The sequence below is a fragment of the Talpa occidentalis genome, unplaced genomic scaffold, assembly GCF_014898055.3.
Source record: "Talpa occidentalis isolate TD23 unplaced genomic scaffold, MPIMG_talOcc4v2.1 talOcc4.3, whole genome shotgun sequence".
Taxonomy (NCBI): domain Eukaryota; kingdom Metazoa; phylum Chordata; class Mammalia; order Eulipotyphla; family Talpidae; genus Talpa; species Talpa occidentalis.
The window spans coordinates 112,856,729-112,878,561 of record NW_023603184.1 but is presented as its reverse complement, the minus strand read 5'-3'; the positions used below and the strand labels follow the sequence as shown (position 1 = coordinate 112,878,561).

At 33.9% G+C, this 21,833-nt stretch overlaps 1 protein-coding gene across 1 annotated transcript in view; it reads right to left on the bottom strand.

The window, feature by feature from the left end:
- Nucleotides 1-15,865, bottom strand: part of FSIP2 (fibrous sheath interacting protein 2) — a 66,930-nt gene extending 51,065 nt beyond the window's left edge. The window contains 9 exon segments of the mRNA XM_054699911.1: nucleotides 1,072-1,158; nucleotides 3,135-3,261; nucleotides 5,638-5,748; nucleotides 7,159-7,300; nucleotides 8,629-8,675; nucleotides 10,008-10,097; nucleotides 10,778-10,939; nucleotides 15,147-15,272; nucleotides 15,631-15,865. Of these exon segments, the coding sequence (XP_054555886.1) occupies nucleotides 1,072-1,158; nucleotides 3,135-3,261; nucleotides 5,638-5,748; nucleotides 7,159-7,300; nucleotides 8,629-8,675; nucleotides 10,008-10,097; nucleotides 10,778-10,939; nucleotides 15,147-15,272; nucleotides 15,631-15,729 (991 nt within the window). The 5' untranslated portion in view covers nucleotides 15,730-15,865.
- Nucleotides 15,866-21,833: the final 5,968 nt, after the last annotated feature.

The following is a 21,833-nucleotide window of genomic DNA, read 5'->3' as shown; positions in this document are numbered from 1 at the left end:
ATGTTTTTGGAATTCATCTTTTAATGGGATGTGCCTCCCACTATGCTTAGTTACATTTACAGATCTGGTCTCTGCACAATTGCCAAGAAAGACTGGTAGCCTGTGAGACTGAAAACGGTATTTTCTACTTACCATCCTTACCTCCAATACCACTGAGATTTTTTGATACCGGTAAGACTAGTTCGGACTGCATTAAACACTAGAGTTAATGAGAAAACTGCTTTAAAAATTGAGAATCTAGTTTTATTGTCTACATGGAGTAGCTACAGGATAGTGTCATCATAATTTTGTGAGTTTTAGTAACTCTTTGGTGTGTTATGAAAAACTCTTTGGACTTTAAAAATGGGACCCATGAAACATAATGAAATTAACTCCATTTCAGAGGTCCTGAGAGTGGTGGATTCTCAGTTAAGACAACCATATTTCTCCCCAGGTTTCTGAGTCTTGAGACTACTCACATCACAGTCAAGGAGAAGTTTTTGGACATTTTTGATGTTTTAAGGACAAAGAGATCTAACTTTCATATTTTAATTTTTCACCTGGAAATTTAAAAGTGAGAAGAGATGCATATTGTTAATTTTTAATGGTCTTATACTTCTGGTCATGTTATTATATGAAGGAATTTTATGTGGGTATTTGGATTCCTTGCCTAATCCAGTGAACTCTAATAGACAATATGCAATGACATAGTATTAGATAAATAAAATGATATTTTGATAGGCTTCATGATGGCATTGGAGTTAATGTACTTAATTTATGGTGCATTTCAGAGATTTCTAAAATCATTGTAAGCATTAAAAATTAGCTTGCAATTTGTTAGGTTTCATATACTGTTCCTTTAACATCAGTATACCTTTTGTTTAACTTTTTTCTAAAATGATGCATAACATTAAGTCCAAAATACTTATTAACTAGAGATCAAGTTCTGAAAGAAAGGCTCACTCATTATTGGATAGCATCATTCTAAATCAGTCATTTGACAATAGAGAACAGAAGATTTATCAGCATTTAACCAAACTCAATATTTTCCCAATTAACTGTTTATTAATTCTTATCAAAATATTTAATTACCATATGTTTCTTTATTTGCTTTGTGTTCATCAGCAGGATAAAGTACCTTTGCATCATCATATATCTTCTTTTTCTTCTTTGGATAAGCTTAAAAAATGTAATAAAACATTTATGTTTAATAACAATGATGCCAAAATTACCAAAGATAGAATATATTTTCAATTTTCAAGAGGAAGTAAGCCATGAGGTAATTTATGTATGGGATTGTGAGGAGGTACTGGAGAAAATGGAGAGCTATCGAATGGGAGGGACTACAATCACTCTAGAAATGGTCTCCCTCCAAGTTAAAAGATAGATGCTAGGAGAGATAGAATATCCTTCAGGCACATATTTAGTATATGAATATATTTAGTATAAATATGTATAGATACACACACATGTGCTTTTGATAGTGTATCCGTTCATATTTATTATAGATAATATATGTGCATGCAAATTATATATAAATATATATAATTCTATAGCTATGACTATGTGTTATATCTATTATAGCACTTGGTATGTATATATACTACATGTAATATATACCAACACATGTGTATGTACACACTAAAATATACCATTAGTATTTTGGAATGATTTATATATTTTAAAATGTATTGCACACACACACACACACAGCCCCCCCAAACATTCGATGGTCTATGAAACACAAATGTGAAAGTTACAATGTTACTGATCATTAAAACAGTGGAAAGTATGTAATAAATTAGAATAATACAAAGTATTATAGGGAATGGAAAGACAGGGATCTTCAATTATGGTTTTTAAAAAAGATTATGGAATTTCATTTATGAAACTCTAAAAACTGTAGGATTTGGATAGATGTAAACAGTGAGAGCATCGTTTCAAACTGAGAAAGTTGGAATAAATAGAGAGGCACAGGATTAGGAAAGGTAATTAGTGTTTTAGGAATCATTAGTTGTCTCATTTGACTGGATAATGAAATAAATTGAGTGCTTACTATGGGCAAGAACTTTTGTTCTCTGTAGGAATTATTTAGAAGCATTAATTTTGTTTTCAGATCATGAAACTCTGACTGAAATAGGTTAAATAATTTGACCAAGCTATTTACCATGGAACGGTAAAAGTTTGGCTCCAGAGTCCCTATGTCACCCTTAGATAATAGCTGCTTTCTTCATGGAGGTAATGTGAAATAAAGTCAAAGGTTAGGTTAGATGTGGTGAATAGCTACCTAAGAAGTCTGAGCTTCATTTAGGAGGCAATGAGTACCATTAAGTCTTGGACCAGGAGAAGAAATCATGATAATAGGTATTTTAGTGTAACTAGCTACCACTATATAAAATGGTTTTGAGGTTGGTAAAAATAAAGATACAATGAATTTTAGTTATTAATGTATTGAAGTGGCATGAGGAGGGTCTCACCTACAAATGGGATTGATAGGAATCCTAGGATAATAAATGTATAAAGAATGACCATATTCCTTACTGATACTATATAGTCATAGATAATTGAAAGAAGTCTACAATTTTGTATTCTTGCCATAAAATTTTAATTAATATCATAATTTAATTTAATGTAATAAATACCACTATACATTTATATGTAATAAAGGGAAACTGGTAGAGACTGGCATAGCAACGTCATGACTTAATGTTCCTCCTTTCCGCATTTCCTTATTTTTTCTTCCATCCTTCCTTTTCTACCTTTAACCTTGTTCTTCCATTTGTGTTATTCTCCTGGTACTATCCTTTCTGTGTGGCAGCAAAGCAGAACACCAGATTGGTATGTAATAATAATAATCTTACATACAAAATATTTTTTAAGTTTTGGTAGCAGAAAATACATTTTAAGTAGAGGAAGTGTGTTAGTCTGAAGTTTAGGTAAAATTGTCTAGTAAATCACTTGATAAATTTATTTTGGTTGTTTTAAATTTTACATGTATGTCTACTTTTCAACTTGAACTGAAACAGTGAAATTCTAAGAACTGTGCCTGGTACAAAAGCAGGTGAGAAGTATAAGCAGAGTTCCACACAGGGATTTTTAAAAATACATAGAAAAGCACTTTTTACACAGCTACATGATCTTTTAAATGTTCTCACATCCAAGATATGTACCATCTTGTCCTCTGTGATCAAATGTAGTTTTTTCTGTGTCTTCTCTTTTACAGCCATTTCCTTGCATTTTTTGTAAATGATAAGCCATTTTTTTCTCTAGAAGAGCTTGTTTCTAAAATGTTAAAGAAAATATACTGGTTAACAGCAATTTGTTGTTTAGAAATATAAAACAAATATTAAAATGTGACTGAACATATGAAATGAATAGTTATTCCTCCCTTATGACTTATGAGTACAAATTTGAGAGGATGGTAAGTGGTAAATTATATCTGTGGGCAAGCATGAAGAATTGATTTAACACTTAGCTGCAATTTATCTCATTTCACACCTTTGGGGAATTTGTCCAATTTTACGTCAGTTAGGGTCTCTTAATCTGCAGCTCTTCTGCTTGGTTTAGGTGATTTAGAAAATAGCCATCTTCAACTAGAGAATTCCTAACTGACTTTACCAAAAGTCATTCAGACTTACCATAAGTAATGCAGCATAATACATGAAATGTGGCTTCCTTTTGTTAATCCCAGGCTAATCCTGACCCTGAATATAACAAGAGGAAGGTAACATAACAGAAAGAACCTAAGAGCTTTCACTAAACTTTCCAACAGGAGAATTGATCAATATATGAGTTTGACAAAACTACCAAAAATGCGAAAAAAAAAAAAGTCATCTTAAAGGATTAGGGGAAAAAATGTAACTGCATCCCATGGTTAGGAAGCACAGAATAGACATGGAAGATATAAAAAGAAACAAGATCAATTTTTTTAACATTAAAGTAGGCACTGCAGAAGAAAAGACTAATTAATATCTATTAAGGAACAGTGTTTCTGAAAGAGTATCAGTGAGATGTCGGACAATATAAAGCAACTTAATAGGTGTGCAGAGAGGCAGGAGGGGACCAAAAAATATTTGATATTAATGTTCACTATCACTGCTTCTTTTCTACATTATAGATGTGGAATGCAATGTGATACAATGCAATCAATATAAGTATATAATACTATATATAGTATACATATTACGGTATATACTATAATTCCACAGATGTGTAATACTATCCAGCTATAAAAAACATGAAATCTTCCACTTACTACAAATGGATGCAAATGGATGGACCTAGAAGGAATTATGCTTAGTCAAAAAAGGTAGACAGAAAAATAGTATTATGTCACTACTATGTGGTATAACAAATATAAAAACAAATGAACTAAATAAAACAAAATCAAACTATTGGACCATAAAATGAATTAGGTTACCAGAGTGGAAGGGGGCAATAGTATGGTGAAGGTTAAATTTGGACTTTAAGAAGTGGTCCTAAATTGTAGTTTATGCACATGCTGATCCCTACTTATGAATACTTGAAATTTAATGTTATAATGCAGTGTTGCTTTAAAAAAGAATAGATTACCATAGATATTTAATTTTCAATAATAAAAATTACAATATAGCTATATATATTGATATAACCAAATTATGTAAATCTTACACTTACATCTAGGTTTGTCAACTATAACCTACCTAGAGTCATTATTTAGAATATTAGAAAACTTTTACTGTCAAGGCATTGTCAATTTTATTAAATAAAATAGAATCTCAAAGTAGTCTGTGAGGTCTAATAGCATGGTTTTTATTTATTTACTGTGATACATATTTACAAAATATTATGGGTGTGTATATATGTATGAACCTGGAAGGAATAGGGTAGTGAGGGATTTACAAGTACTATCTCTTCTTTATACTGATTTATACTCTAAATCAGAAAATATTATATGCTTAAAATTAAAAAGTTACTTTAAAAGTTAACTGGTTGAGGGCCTCCCCTAGTGGCGCAGCGGTTGAGCGCTGGGTTGCGAGGCTGCCCGCAGCCTCTGTAGCGCAGGTTTGTTCCCCAGCCACCGGCGAGGGTCCCACAAAAAAAAAAAAAAAAAGTTAACTGGTTGAAAAGAGTACAGAAGAGAATGGGCAGGGGAAGGAAATTGTGGAGGAGTGTGGTAGAGAATGTGTGGGTACTGAGAGGTGGGAAAACTGTGGTGACCACACTTGAGGGAAGAAAGCCTGTATTTTGAAAAAATAAACAAGGATTTAAAAAAGTAAGATCTACAGCAAAGCCTCCTCTTTGTAAAGTTTAGTCTTAGAAAAAAACAAATTTGTATCTGAAAAAAAAAAAATAACTGGTGGGAGAAAAGTGAGAACGTGTTTGTAGAAATTCTGATTATAAGAAAAACTTAATATGTAATTTTTCACTATAAATGCTACAAATATAGTTTAATGCGTGAGATAAAGTCAAAGTATTTATATCAACTAATAGGACAGCATTATATTACACTCAGAATCTCGTATCGTTAATATATAGCATTTTTTCATAACTTTTAGTTTTGTATAATGTATGTCATATAGGGTAACTGGCCAATCATTATCTCACAAAAAGCCTAATCTTTCAAAAACCAAAATGATTAAATGTTCCTCCAATAGCTCAAGTTAGAGGTCACCCTACCTTCCTGTCACTTTCTTCTCTGTTTCTACGCCGCTGTTCCTCTATCCTAGCTTCTCTTTTAACATCTTCTCCAATCCTTGTCAGAAGTAACAATTCTTTCGTCTTCCATTCCTGGAAAGCATGAGGTTCATTTGTTCAATACATGTTCACAATAAAAATCTGCATTTTGTACACCATTAAATCAGAACAATTCAAGGGCCTAGCAGAAATTAGGTCAAGCATAATGAATGTCATGCATTGGCTTTAGAATAGGCTTTCTAATAAAGCCTATGAACACAAGCATGGTTACTTTTCACTAAAGTTAAGTCAAAGAATGTTTGCCTCTCCACAGTAAGAGCTAGAGCGGAGTTAAATAGTGTTTGGTAACTTTCACGATCATATATTTCAGAGCAGATATTGGCTTATCTATACAGTTTGTGGTATCATTGTGACTTCAGCCTTAAGATTTATGTAACAACTTGTCTATTATATCTGTGAAGAAAGATTAATATGGGTAAAGATCTGAAATGACTCAGGATATATGACAGATAAACTTATTTACAAATGAAACAACTGTACACAATTTTTCTCTCAATGTTTCTCTCTTTAATTTAAATTTTATTTTTATATTCCCCATACAATTACAACCCCCTTATTTTGACCCCAATCCCACCTTTCCCCGCCTCCCACCCCCCATAGAGTGTCTCTGGTTCATAGTTGTTTGTTGATTTTGATATTTTCTTTCTTATAGTTATTCTTTTTCCTGGTCCCTTATTTAAGTTTTCTAGATTCCTGCTATGAGTGAGACCATCCGGTATTTTTCTTTTTCTTTCTGGCTTATTTCGCTGAGCATGATCCCTTCCAGCTCCATCCATGTTGCTTCAAATTGCATGTGTTTATCTTGTTTGAATGCTGAGTAATATTCCATGGTGTATATGTACCATATCTTCTTGATCCAGTCATCTATTTTTGGGCATTTGGGTTGTTTCCAAAGCTTAGCTATTGTAAATAGTGCTGCTATAAACATAGGGGTGCAGGTGCTCTTTGGAATTGATGTTTCTGAGTCCTTTGGGTAAATACCTAGGAGTGGAATTGCTGGATCATATGGAAGCTCTATGTTTAGTAGGTCCAGAAATCTCCACACAGCTCTCCAGTTTGTATTGCCACCAGTTTGCACTGCCACCAACAGCCCACCGACTGGGAGAACATTTTTGCACACAACACTAATGATAAAGGACTAATCACAAAAATCTGCAAAGAGCTGATGAGACTCAACAAAAACAAAGAAAATAATCCAGTCAAAAAATGGGCAGAAGAGCTAAAAATAAACTTCTCTGAAGAGGAAATGCAAATGGCCAACAGGCATATGAAAAAATGGTCAACATCACTTGTAATCAGGGAAATGCAAATCAAAACTCAATGAGATACCATCTTACACCAGTGAGAATGGCACATATTAAAAAAACTAACAACAACAAATGTTGGTGAGGGTGTGGAGAAAAAGGAACTCTCTCTCAATGTTTTTAATTATTTATCTCTCACCTCTTCCATTTTTCGACGAAGACTAAGTTTTCTTCTTGCCTGTTCCCGCTGATATCTTTCTTCTCTCTCCATCTGGAGTAGGCGCTGCTCTTCTGCAGTGCGCTCAAGGTGTTCTAATTCCTTACTTATCATATTCAAATACCTAAGTAAAAGTGCAAATATAAGTACAAGTGAGTTGGGTGTGTCTCTTATGATGGCATTCATAATGCTTGGATATTCCTAATCTACCTCATTACTTGTTTTTTTATTTCTTGAATGAAAGAATTTTACAGTTTATCTATTGGTTCTGTTCAAGGGTCATTAAGTCAAACTGACCCACTGACCATACTTTACTTGTTATACTTTCTACTATATAAGTATCTGTTATTATGACCAAGACAATTGAAAAATGTGGAACACTAACTTGGTAGGTTTGGGAGTATGAATTTGCAAAAGAATGTGCAAAATTTTCAGCTGAAAAGTCAAGTATGGAATAAGCAGATTTGAGTTCATAAGAAAAAGTAGTATACCGTGTCCCTTATAATTTACAAGTACTTGAACAAGTCTACCATTTAGAATCTGGATATCTTTGTGTCAGTATATAGTCTTGAACTATCATGAAATGAGAATGGAATTCAAAAACCCAGTAATGCAACCCAATTGGTCATGTTAAAGAATGAAGGAAAAAAACTATGATATCCCTTAACTTCCTAAGAAATACATTTGACTACAGAATGGTCAATTGTGATTTTTCAGTAGATTCTATCTAAAGAGTTTACAGAGCTTTTTAGAGACAACACATGCTTATATTGACAATGAATTGTAATATGAAACTTCTTTTTTTTTAACTTTGCACTAACTTCTTCAAAATTAATGCTGTCTGCTCTTTTTTTTTTTTAAGATTTTATTTTATTTATTTATACAAGCACTGGGTACAGTCAGAAGTGCGGGAGGGTGGGAGACTTCACCAGAGCCAGAGCAGGGAAAAGAACAGGCAGACTGACAAAGAAGTACACTGCTGAGGGGAGCAGAGGGCGGCAGGAGAGGTCTGCATGCCATGTGGGACCCTCACCCTATGGCCGGGGATCAAACCAGCGCTGCAGAGGCTGCAGGCAGCTTTGCATCCCAGCGCTCAACCACTGCACCACCAGGGGAGGACCAATGTTGTCTGCTCTTAAATAGAATCATAAAAAGCTATTAATAGATGCAAGCGCTAAAGATACTTTCCCTTCATCTCCTATTATACAAAATATTTTGGATCTGTTTTGTTCCTTCAATTAGTTTGGATTAGCTCCTGGACTCCCAGGACCATATCTTCTCCAGGGGGAATTTCCTCTAGTTCCCAATTCCCATATTAATTGCTCTCCCTACCTTTTTATATTGAGGGCAATAGTGGAATTAAACTGCGCCTACCTTAAACTCTTTCTCATAATTTTCCAAGTTATTTGGATCCACAATATATACATAAAAATGCATTAACTTCAATCTTACCTGTGTCTTATTAATTGTTCCTGGTCCTTAATGGGTTGGGTGCCCTCCTGTAACAACCAATTTTGGAATCTTGTAATATCAGAATGTCCGGGAAATTGATTATTTTCCTGTAGTTTATTTACTTGTTTTGAAAGCATTTTCTATTTTAAAAAAAAGTGAGATTATCATTTATGTGTGTAAGTCTTCACTTAACATCATTGATATTTTCTTGGAAACTGTGAGCTTAAGTCAAGTGAGAGATAATGAGAGCAGGTCATCAAATAATGCTTAGTTCCCACTGTTTGTCAGGATTGTTTTTTTCTCATCAACTTTATAACACAATGATGTTGAAAAAACAATGTTTTTTTGAAGATCAGCTTTGTGTGTGTGTGTGTATATATATATATATATATGTATGAAAATAAGTTTTTTTTTTTTACATTTCTGAAAAATAAAGTTTTCCCTTTGGCATGCCCTTTTATACTTAATAAAATTTTTGTATTTGTAAATAAATAATTGCTTAATTGCATTTAAATATATTTGGAATCCATTACAGACATAGACAACTGAACCAATAATAAAAGATAAGTATTTTATTTCATCTTTCTACTCATTCTGAATAAATTAAATGAAAATATGAAAGAAGTTAACAAAACACTCAAGGCACAGAAAGGGAAATGGAGAAATATAGAACTCTTAACTCTTAACTTTAAAACATAAATTTGTAAAAGCCCATATACACATATCTTATTTTCATTCAACACATTTGACCCTAAAATATGAATCACTCACATATAAATGCACACACATGTACTTACAATACACATATATTCACACAAAATTTGAGTCAAAAATTGAGAGGTGATCACTATCTATACCCACATTCTCTACATCAGGTCATTCTACTTCACCTTTAAGAACATTTTTTTTTATTGGATGAATACAGCTGGATGCATGTGGGTACAGAAACACACTCTATATGTTCTTTGTGTCACCTGTAGAATATTGTAATTGTACATATTATTCCCCCTTTACTCATGTTGTCTTGGGTTTTAGTTTAAGAATCTTACTGCAACAATAGACTCTTTCTATTGAAGGGACAAATTGTGTGTAGCAATTTAATTACTAATTTTCTGCAGCAATCACTGACCTGTAATTAGGTCACCTGGTCCCTTTTTCCTTTCTTGTCCCATAGCAATCTCAAAATATTGCCTATTCCTGTTTTCTTGGTCCATATAGCAACCGAAAATATTGTTAACTCATGCTCTAAATTTTCACTTGGGAAATCATTTAATTAATTTGTCAAAATTAAATATAAAAAATATTACATTACTTTGCATACAAATAAACTTTTCTCCCAAACCCTTTATAAAGAAATCAAATTTAAGTATTTAACTTACTTGTTCTCTTATATAGTTTCTTTCAAAGTCTAATTTTAAACTGGTAAGATATTGCCTGTACTTATTCAATTCCCTCAAGGTACATACAATCTAAAAAACAAAACAAACAAAGCAACAATAACTACAAAGATACATAAATGCAAATATTTGAAATTCATAGCAATTACTTTGCAAACAGTAACGGTAGTGGCACGCAATTTGATAGTATTTTGGTATCAAGAGTAATAAATTGCTAATGATTTTGTAAGTACTGTTATCTCTGCAATGTTAATCAACGGGAAAGTTTATCCAAATAACATCACTTTATTGATATGATTTGTGGGCATGATAATGAATTTAGTACATATAATTGGACATATTAAAAATACCAATTTAATAATAATGTTCAACCCTAATAAGAATGCAATCTCTCAGGATTCTATTTTGCTCAGTTTCTGTCTTGTTTCAAGTTTTCAAAACTGTATTGGACATTATCCTTGACAAGCATATAGTATAATTAGTACAGTTAGTAAATTATCTTTATGGCCTCAAATTATTTAGTAAATATTTTGATTTTACAAATAAAAATGGTGAAGGAAGAAAAATAGCTTCATTTACAAAACAACTACTGCCTGATTTCCTTTCTTCTAAATACTGAGTCAGTATAGAATTTCCCATTAAGTATCACTTATAACAAGTTAAAGGTGATACATGCCCCCAGTGATGTATAGGCACAGGTTTCTATCAAGTCTTAGAGATTTTCAATGATTAAAAAGAAATCTTCAACCCACTTTATTATTGCTGGTGATGTAGCCACCTTTCTTTAATTTCCTCAGGATATCTTTACGTTTATAATATGATCTTAAATGTGGATCATGAAGACTTTTATACTGGTTCTCCAAAAGTCGACAATAAGGATCAGTCAGGTTAAAATCATAAGAAGGTCGAAAAAGCTGCAAACACATTAAAACATGTTTAAAATTATTAAAAAGGTAAAATTAGTGAATTTGTTTTAAATGTCACCTATTGAAATGACTAGAATGTTCATTAAAATAAAGCATCCAAAAATAATTCAAGAAAGAACAAAAAGCAACAGTAAGATCTGGATAGCATAATGTTGCTTATTTATCTTACCTCTTTTCTGTATTGACCTGAATTTTCTGTATTGACCTGAATTATTCTAAAAAGCCATACTCTCTCAATTATTTCCTCCCCCTATTTTCATCAGTCTCTGTCCTGCACCAGAGAAAAGGGGGACAGGAAAAATAAGGGAATAGGATTAAATTTGGTTTCGTGTATAAAGCTAATGCTAAGATTCTCCCTTTTCCTCTTCCACTTTCAGGTCAATACCCCATTCAAAGGATAAAGTGACAATATTAACTATGATTAAATCTTGATAATTTGAAAATTAGAGGAAAATAAAAACTCTTTCAATTAGATTCATAGAAACAACTTTAACCAAAAAATAGAAGTAAAGCTCAGATGTTAAAAAATGACGAATTAAGGAGTTATTGTATCTGGGAAACTTATCTAAGTTAACCAACAACCTCAGCTTTGCAGTTAGAAAACAATAAAGTCTATATATAAACTTTAAGTCATGGAAGAATCAATTGTAAAGGTTATTGACAGGAACTGAGGCTTTTCCATATGAATAAAGACTAAACTCAATCTTATGCAGTATTAATTAACATATAAAAGGAATAAGATATCACCTAATAGTCATAGGATTTTGGGCGTATGTGGCTTCTTAGTCAATTTTTCAATAACAGGATGGTGATAAGGGATTATGAGAAAACCTCTGAAAGACTGTAAGTAGGTATAGAAATTGTCTTAATGTCATCTTTGCATTTTTTTTAAATTTTTGCTTTAAGTTTTCCTGGTCAGAACAAAAGAAGTTTAATCTAAATGTCAAAGTAGGAATTGATCATTGGACTAGATGAGAATTGTGATAAACTAAGAGCACCTACCCTGTTTTCTGTTATCTTATTCCATTTATAAGACCTAATGTTATAGAGCAGCCCCGATATTGAATGGGTTCCTGACTGTGGGTCCTCACCCGTGCGCTTAAAAGGGACTTATTAATACTCCACTACAGACACACACAAAAGGTAAATAAAAGGTTTATTTACAAGGGAAAAGGAAATAAGGAAAATGTACAACTCAGGGAGAAAATAGGGAAATAAAGTCTTTAATGCGTCCTACCTGATCCGACGACCTGGAAACCCAAAGTCACTCTCAGAGCTGGCTGGATGCTGCGAGCTGGCGGAGAGCCAAAATGGGGGACCCCCAAAGCCCACGTGTCTGCCTTTTATATCCATCTGGCTGCTTAACCCCACCCTCAGGTCCCAGCTACCTTCCCTTTGGTGGTGATGGGATTTGGAGTTTCCAGTGTCTTTGGCTTTGGCCTGGGGTGGGGGTGGAGTCCACAAAGCCTGTATGGAATTTGCTTTAGTACATCCTTTTCCCCCTAACACTAACACACTGTGTACCAATCCATACCAGTCTGCAGGTACCAATTTGTGACCTCTGTGTTCAGTGTGGCTATAGTCATCTCAGTCAGATTACAAACACCAGTAAGTCTAGCTGGATCAGGCCCTAAAAAGTACCTCCTCAAGGTCAGTGGGCAGATGCTTCATATGTGGGAGGCAAAAGGACACATGGGTGGAACCTGATAGGATGCTAGATTTCCTTTCCCATTTAAAAGCATCCTTGGTAAATTTCCAACCTTTTGCTTAATACTAGACTTTAATCCCTTCTGAGGAGCCTAAAATATAAAGTAGAATTCTCTAATTATCAATGCTTCCCTGAAAAGGCATAAAAAGGAATCCTACAGGGCAATGTCTTAAATCAGGTGATACCAGCTGATATGGAAAAGCCTCAATTCCTGATATGGAAAAGCCTCAGTTCCTACTTTGTGATAAAACCCACAAATATTAAATGAGGGAAGCAATCATTGAGTCAAAGAGTGGCTTATGATATTGACATTTAGCCATCAACTTCTTTTAGATATTGACTTTTAGCTGTGATGATATGTATTTCTTGAGACCAAATTTGGGCAACTGACCTATAAACAAAGAACACCTTTTAAACAAATTCATTCATTCGAGTCAGAGTAACCTTTCTGTCATCAAAAATATATGATTTCACTTAAAAAAAAAAAACTAATATAAAGTATTACTTCATCAAAGGGTTGTATTTAAAGAAAAAGAAAGATCTCATAAAATCAATCTTCAAATAAATCATGCAGGCTAATTAAAATTAAATGAAGACAGTTTGAAGGTAATGAAGAGTAGAAAAGATATTTTTCAAAAAAGTAGTTGAGGGGCTCCCTGGTGGCACAAGGGGTTAAGCACCGCACTATGAAGCAATCCGCAGCCTCTGCAGCATGAGTTCGATCCCCAGCCAGCCAGGGAGAAACCCACATGGCAAGTCAGACCTTTCCTGTCTCACCCGCTGCTCCCCTCAGCAGTATATTTCAGCCAGTCTGCCTGTTCTGTTCCCTGCTCTGTCGCTGATGGATCCTCTCACCCCCCGCATCTCTGGCCTGTGCCCCAGCTCTGGTATGCATAAATAAGTAAATCTTTAAAAAAAAAAAAAAAGTAGTTGAAAGCACCAAATCTTAGTCACTAGAACAGTGTACTATGGTGGTGGAGGATTATGGGTGTTTTGATGGTGGGTGTGGTGTGGTAGCATACATCTGAAGAGGTGTGAACCTGTAACTTTAAATCATACACAATGTTATAAATCAAGGTTACTTCAATAAAAAAATGTAATTAAAAATACATATTGACTAAAGAAGGTAGTTGACAAATGAAGTAATGTTTTATAGAGACAAAAATATGGGTAAGTGTACATCTGAAGAGGAGTGATAAAGTAATGAAGTAGGTTTCAGCACACTTTAGGAAAGCTTGTTTGTTTGGCTATAACTCAATCATGCTGTGTGAAGTTGGTATATTATTAGTTAACTCGCCTTATACTAGTAGAACAGATACATTTTTTAAACAGTAAATTAAATTTTTTTTTCAGAAAGAAAATTTAAGAAAACATGTTTATTAATGTAAAATACCAAGGGAACCTACTTCTGATGACATCACAGACAGCAGAAGGGAAAATGGGTCACTTAGAATTCTTTGCTGTAGATTTTTTTTTGCTAATTGATCAAAGTAAACTTGAAAAGAACCAAACTAAACCTTCATCAATGTTACAGAGTCACAGTCTGGGAAAGTTTTAGGTTGGGATAACACTGAGAACAAAAAATTTTCATGAAAGGGATTGAAGGAAGTACACACTATAACCCAGTATGATTTAAATTATTAATTACAATTTAAAATTGTAATGTTGAGTAAAATACAAGCCAAGGGAAATGCAAATTCTAAGTAAATATAAGCTAATTGGGGACTGCGATAATTCAGAAAGAATCTTGAAAAATGGCTCATTTTTAGATTGGGAAGAAGAGGCTTAAACGGTGTGCCTTTTTGACTGGCAAGGTGAACAAAGACATACAAGTATTAACAAGACATGTGGGAATAGTTATAAAAGACCCCAAATGAAAAAAACTAAGACTCTAAGTTGGAAAAATGACTGAGTGGAAAAGTTGAAACAAATCATGGCATCTCCTAGGTAAGGGAAAACCTTCTTCCAAAAAAGGGAGATTAAAGTCCTAAACATATTTACATATATAACTCCATTTTTTTCTTACTTTGTAAAATAGAATTTGACTCAAAAAAAAAAAAATAGAGAAGTATTCTGTAGTGAGAGTTCTGTTCAAGTTGATATTGATTAAATCATAACATACAGGCCAGCATAGTTAACCTTCCACCTTTCAATCAAACATGTATCTTAAGTAAATAAAATCTCACTAAATTGGTATATATGAAGTGTTACTATAAAGAAAGGTGAATATATTTCCATAAATTATAAATGAAGACAGATCTAATAATCTAAACTTTCTACTATGGTTCGATCCAAACCATACTAGATGGAGTTGTTGGTATACATCCTAAACAGTACCTTGGGTTAGATGTATACTTGATTATCTTACTCTGTGAATGTAATGAAAATTCCCTTTGTGGGAATTTGGAAACACATGATATAGCCCCTGAAATTAACACCAAACAGTAAAGGGCAAAGATAACCACCATAAAACAAAAATTACTTTACCTTTTCACTTAAATTTGTAGTGTAGTATAGAGTATGGCTTCCTGGGATCACAGGCAGCTTCTTCCCAAGAGGAAGATCCAGCAGTTGAGCTGCTCCAACTCCTGGAAAGTGGGTTTTTTGTGCACCCTGTCAGATACAATTGGAGAATTGTGTCTTTATTTTGCACTATTATTCTTTAGTTTAGGCCAACCTACTCCTTTTAAGTAATGGAACCTAAGACTCATACAATCAGTCTAAGAGGTCTGCCCTGCTGGATAGCCCTGAAGATCGCCCGTTTCCCTGTTCACCATTTCTACGACCACGCCATAGCCACACTTGCAGCTTGTGAGCCCCAGCCACCACCCCTGGTTGCGCCGCCCCAGGAGCCAAAAACTGGACGGTTACTAGCTCGTGACCGCATCTGTGGTTCTCCCTGCCCCCCAAACCCAGCCCAGTGGGCCTACAGCTGGCAGAAGACAAACAGGCAAGTGTTGCTACCACTCACATCTCCGCACTGCTGGTTATCCGTGGCTATGCTAGTAGTGGCTGTCTTGGAGGCTGCAACATTAGCAGCCTTGGAGCAGGCGCTGAGATACAGCTCCATGGCGGTCCGGGTCTCGGCCTACTGCGCCCGCCACTCCAGCTTCCCTCGCACACCTTCCCGGTGGTCCCTCCGTCCTGACCGGATCGGGAATGGCCAGTACACCTTCTTGAGGTCCCACTCTCTCGGCATTCCAGGCTCCGAATGCGGGGCCCCCGGAAGGGCTATACTGGCTGTACTGGCTATACTGGCTTTCTGAGTGCCTCAGAATTGGGGAAATCAGTCCTAGGGCCTGGCTTAAGGGGAACACAGTTGAATTACTTTTCTCTCTCAAATCAATTTCCTCAGATAAACCAAAATAGAACGTGTAGAGCTTTGCTGATGTGTAGCTGGCTTATTTCTCATGGCCTCCAAAGAGCTGTGGTTCCGGGAAAGGATTTGGGTGGTGAAGATTCATGTTGATTGAATCTCGGGCCAGAGAGCTGACCTTCTACCTGTCATCCTCACAGATACTGCGAACACACCCCATAGTTAGACTCCTGCCACCTCTTCTCACTGCAGGTTCTACATGACTACATTGGCTTCCTTATGGACACATTGTATGGCTCACTCTTCCTCCAGTCTCCTGTGTTTCTTTCCTGTACTCTTTATATCTCTTCTACTCCCTCTTCTCTGCCTTCCTTACTTTCTCCTATATCTTTCTTCTCCTGCCAACCATCCTGCCAAAATTTACAAAGTACCTGATCCCTTTACACCAAATTGTAACCTGGTCACTGGGGATGTGACAGTGCCATTTTATAAAAAATAAATTATCCAGGATATGTATGTATGTGTGTATATATTACCACCGCCTTCAAGAAGCTAACTAGACTCTTTGAGGGCAGAAACTGTATCTGATTTGTTAGGAATTGGGATTAAGTCTCATTCTTTTGTCCACTGTTCTCTGTTATTTTGGGACCATTTAATAATTTATTGAGAATTTACTGACTCCAGATACTGTGCTGTACACTCACCACATTTAGTTTTTATAACAGCTTTCTCAGTAATTCTATTTTTTTCTTTTCAAATGAGTAAGGAAGCATGATAGTCATTACACAGTGACCCCAGAGGCAGTTTCTTAATCAATATATTCTATGCTTAAATTTACTCTTTCTGTTTTCATGCCACTCATATGCTTAGAGTTCTAAAATTTAAAATCTAATGTTATGATATAGTTCACTGACAACTCTGCCCATGGATGTCTCAAAATCATGTCAAATTCAATGAGATTCAAGTATCAACACACACAGCTCCCCTTTACCAAAACAAAGGATTTATTTTTCTTCCTGTGTTTCCCATCTCAATGATAATTACCAGTATCTAGTCAAGACGGAAACTGAGAAATATCCCTAGGTACTTCCCTTTCCTTTATCCTCACCTTCAGTTTATCTATTAGTCCTGCTGATTATCCATCATTTCTTTTTTAACGGTGTTATTGCCAACAACCTTATATCTCATTGCCACCATTTATCCCAGAAACCCATCTTTTATCAAATTAATCTTTGATATAATTTATCTTCCCTTCATTAAACTTCCAGTTGACCTCAGCAAGACTTAACACAAATCACATAGCAGCCTAAGTGATTTAGCCCCTGTATTAGTTTCCCATTGCTGCTGTAACAAATTATCATAAACTTATGGCTTAAAACAACATGAAGTTTTTAATATACAATTATTAAGGTCAGCAGTCTGAATCTCATTAAGCAAAATCAATGTTGGCAAGAATATATTCTTCTGGAGACTATAGGATAGTCTATGTCCTTGTTCTTTGACTTCTAAAGTTCACCTTTTCTCCCACTTCAAATCCGGCTTGTAACATTCAAATATTCTAATTCAGACTCTTGCTTCCTCTTCTACAATTATAAATCTTTTGACTACATTGGGCCTATGTAGATTATCCAGGATACTTTTTAAGTTTAAATCAGCTGTTTAGCAATCTTAATTCCATAAGGAATCCATAAGTAAAAGTTGAGGGATTGGACGTTCTGGTTATTTTAGATTTATTTCTCATTTTAATTACCGGGATACATTGCCCCACAATTCCAATCACTGTTATACATTTGATGTATTTGGTGAAAAAGTTGGAAAAGTGGTTGAGAAATATCCAGCAAAGGAATATTTTTGCTCCTTCAATCAAGTGACTGTCATTTGTTTTTAAAATACCATTCTTAGTCAACAGCTTGATTGAACCTTACAAAAGCTTTGAACATGGTTAAGCTGTGCGCAGATTCCTGAAGCACTAATGTTTGTTGTTTTAAGCCAATATTACAATGTGTTACATAACAATAGATAACTAAAACTTACTATGTCCCCTTCATTGTAGTAGGCAGCTAGCAAGATTTATATCATTAAATCCTCTCATTAACATTGTGAAAATATTATTACAATCACTATTTTACAAAGGGGGCATTTGGGCTTGGAGAAATGAATTGGGTTGTCATCATAAAGATTTGAAATTGAATTTTAAGGGATCATTTTTAATCAGCAAACATATATCCTTTTTCATTGTCATTTTATAAATAAAATTATTTCTTGTATCTTAAATCTTGAAAAATGAATTCTTGTGTTGGACTCCTCTAGTATGAAATTTGGGGAACTAATAGAAACCTTAAGAAGGCAACCACACAGGGATAATTTTACCATCTATACTGTGTGCCACATGACCCTGACAGACCCTGAAAGAGAGTTGAGGGACAGGCAGGTTTTATTTTTTTATTTTTATTTTTTTGTAGTTTAGCATTTTACTCGTTTTATTTTGATATTTAATGAGAATAAATTCTTAATTTTAATGTAAGAAAATGGATCAATTTTTATGGTATTGCTTTTTTTGTCTGAATCTTCCTTACCTAAACTCATAAAGAATCTCCTGTATCACTTTGACTTCCACTTAATGTACTTTTATAAACCTGGATGTAAACTGATATGTGTGTTTATATATATATATATTTATGAAGTAGGAATACTCTTTAAGATGTGGTACATATATACCATGGACAGGTAGGTTTTAAAAGGATGGCTATACTGGCTTTCTATGCTTGGTTCTATATCAGCTGTAAAAAAATAGAATCTCTAAGATTTTTCGATATTTCAGTAATTCTCTATGCTTTCATGCATCTATTTATCAATCCATTTCTATTTACATCAATTTTAGCAATTGTACTTAATTCATAAATTTTAAATTTACTGTATTAATGTTGTCATTTTGTAGTAAAATCTCTGCCTGTTCCAGGCAATGAAAGAAAGCAAGTGACTTGAACTACTCCCTTTATATCGTACTAACTATAAAACTACTGGTACAACCACAGCAAATTACTAGTAGTAGTCTTTTTCTATGAAACACTTATAATAAGGTCCTTATCTGAATTACTTATAAACAAGTTGGAATATATGAATTTATGGATAATGGCTGGTTAGACTGTAATATATGTAACACTCAATATAAAATAAAAATATTTTATAAACTGACCCTTCTGTAAGTAAGGTAATTACAGACCTCATATAAATCTCCTCTGTTAACTTAGGTCAGAGTGTATCAGATGTGGTATGATAAGAGATGGCAATTGTATTAGAGACCCTGGACCTTTCTTTTAACTGTGCTTCCTGATAACATATATTTTTTAAATTATTAGTAAAATTTGGTATTGAGTCCAATGAGTCTAAATTATTTATCTGGTACATTGTGTAATGTTATATTCCAAGATGCATTACTTTCTTTTTTTTTTTTTTTTCATTTTAAAAGAACAGATTTATTAGGAAAAGGAGAAAGAAAAATAGAGGCATCGGCATAATCACAGATAGGCAGGAGGGCTGCCTAAACGTGTTGCTTTCTATCATAGCCCTTTTCAGATTTTATCCTTCTATTAATTAATCATTTGGTATCTGCAAAGAAGGCAGATTTTTATATGGGTAAAGTAATAACGTGTTGATAAAAATCAAAATGACAGAAAGGTAAAAAAAAAAAAGTTAACCTTATTCCCAGGTTCTGAGATTCACAAACCAGAAGGAAAATATAGCCTACCATTATACACATGTAAACATAGCTTATGAATTATTTACTTTTCAGAGTTCCACATGTTCCATTTTTCATCAAGCAATATATCCTGTGTATGAGCATACTAGGGTTTAATTTAGTTATCAAGTATGTGCATATAATATTTAATACTTAACATAGTATTTAACTAGTCTTTTATTTATGACTTTTTGGATTTTTTTTGTACAAAAATTCTCACAATAATCCTTTAATATAGATTACTGCCTTAATGAGTATGTTGATTTCAGTTTTTTTTTTTAATAGGTGCCATCATGTTTCCATGAGTGCTATTACACTGTTTTGTCTTCCCACAGATAGAAATTTGATAAGGTACGTGCCTGATTTAAGTGTCTTCTTCTTACTCTGGGTAGAAATTTCTCATAGATTGTAGTTTCCAATAATGGCTAAAACTAGCTTTTTGTTTCAAATTTGCTTGCTTTCTTCAGAGACAATTGAGATTCTTCTAGTTTTTATTCTCTGTATTTTTGATGTGTTTTGCTGACTTTTTGCTAAGATACTGGATAATTTTGTTATTCTAAAAATCATATAAGTTTAGGGAGTGAGTAAAAGGGAAACTGGCTTTGTTGTATATTATGGACTAACTTGCAAAATATTATAATTTTTGTTTCCTTTTAAAAATCAAAGCAAATTTAGTAATCATAATAAACATGATGGTTGTATGTGTGTGTGTGTGTGTGTGTGTGTGTATGACCTAAAATATGACACAAATTTAAAATAACCTAGAACTTGTCAGGTTGTATAAACAAGTGTTAATACAATAGATCTGAGACTTCTATCTTTTAGAAAAGCCTGCTTGCAAATTTCTCTCTTAGGTGGCATCTGGGAACTTTGTAATTAAACTATTTACAAACTGATAACAATATTTCATTGTGCCTACACTGTTTGTCAAAACAGGTGGTTTATGATAAACACATGCATTCTCTCTGGGAGTTTGGAATTGTGTGACTGACTGGTGTCCACTGAAAATTCGTATGTTGAAGTCATATTCCCCAGTACCTTAAAATGTGATCTTATTAAGTAGGGTCACAAGGGGGTGTCCTAATCTGATATGACTGGTTTCCTAATGAGAAAGGAGATTGGAACAGACAGGCACAGTGGGAAAACCATGTGAAGACAGAGATGGTGGGCATCTGCAAGCCAAGAAAAGAAGCTCAAAAATAAATCAACCCTGTCAATGACTTGATCCTGGATTTTTTACCTATAGAATTTTGAGAACATAAATTTCTTGTTTAAGCCACCAGACTGTGGTACTTTGTTATGGCAATTCTATAAGTAAGTCTAACTTAACTAGTTCTCTCTAATGGACGTGTACCTTAGCAGAAAGAATGCATATATTTTACTGTGTTTTTTATTCCTGCTGAGGAAAAGAACGTGCCTGATGTAAGCTATGGAGCACTGAAATAGTTCACGATGACTTGTGATTCCTTTACTTCTCATTCGTTTATTTATTGATGAACATGTACATCATTGAATCTGCAGCAAGAACTTTATTGCCTATTTTCTTTAACTGCAACCATATAAGTTCAGCTTTCATACACTGATGCTTATAAAACCTATCAATAAGTGCTGATTAAACAAAGGACTGGCATGATTGATCTGCATAATATAATGTAGTTATTTTGTAAAATGGAGCCTCAAAAATTGTTAGTAACTTGTTAAGTTAACTAAGTGGATTAAAAATAACATCTTTAAAGATAAAAAAGAACAGAAAGAAGTATCTTTCAAACTTAGCAAAAGTATTATGTTATGCAAATTTCTTTTATTTATAGAAGCATGATTTACCTGTTTTCTTATGTAAATATGTAAGATAGATAATATGTGCAATATGAGTTTAAGGAAGAAAAATTTCAAAGTGGTGCAAGAAAGTGGGTTACGAGTTTTTACATTTCAGTAAAAGATTCTAAAGAGTGAAAACATCAGAAAATAGAAAATGTTTTTGGACAGTATTTAAATGAACACTGTACAAGTAATAATTCAGAAAATCAATAAAACAACATAATCTTCTGAAATGACTAGTTAGATTAGTGGGAGATTGAAGGTTGTAATTAGTTTTCTCCCAATTTTCCATAAAATTATG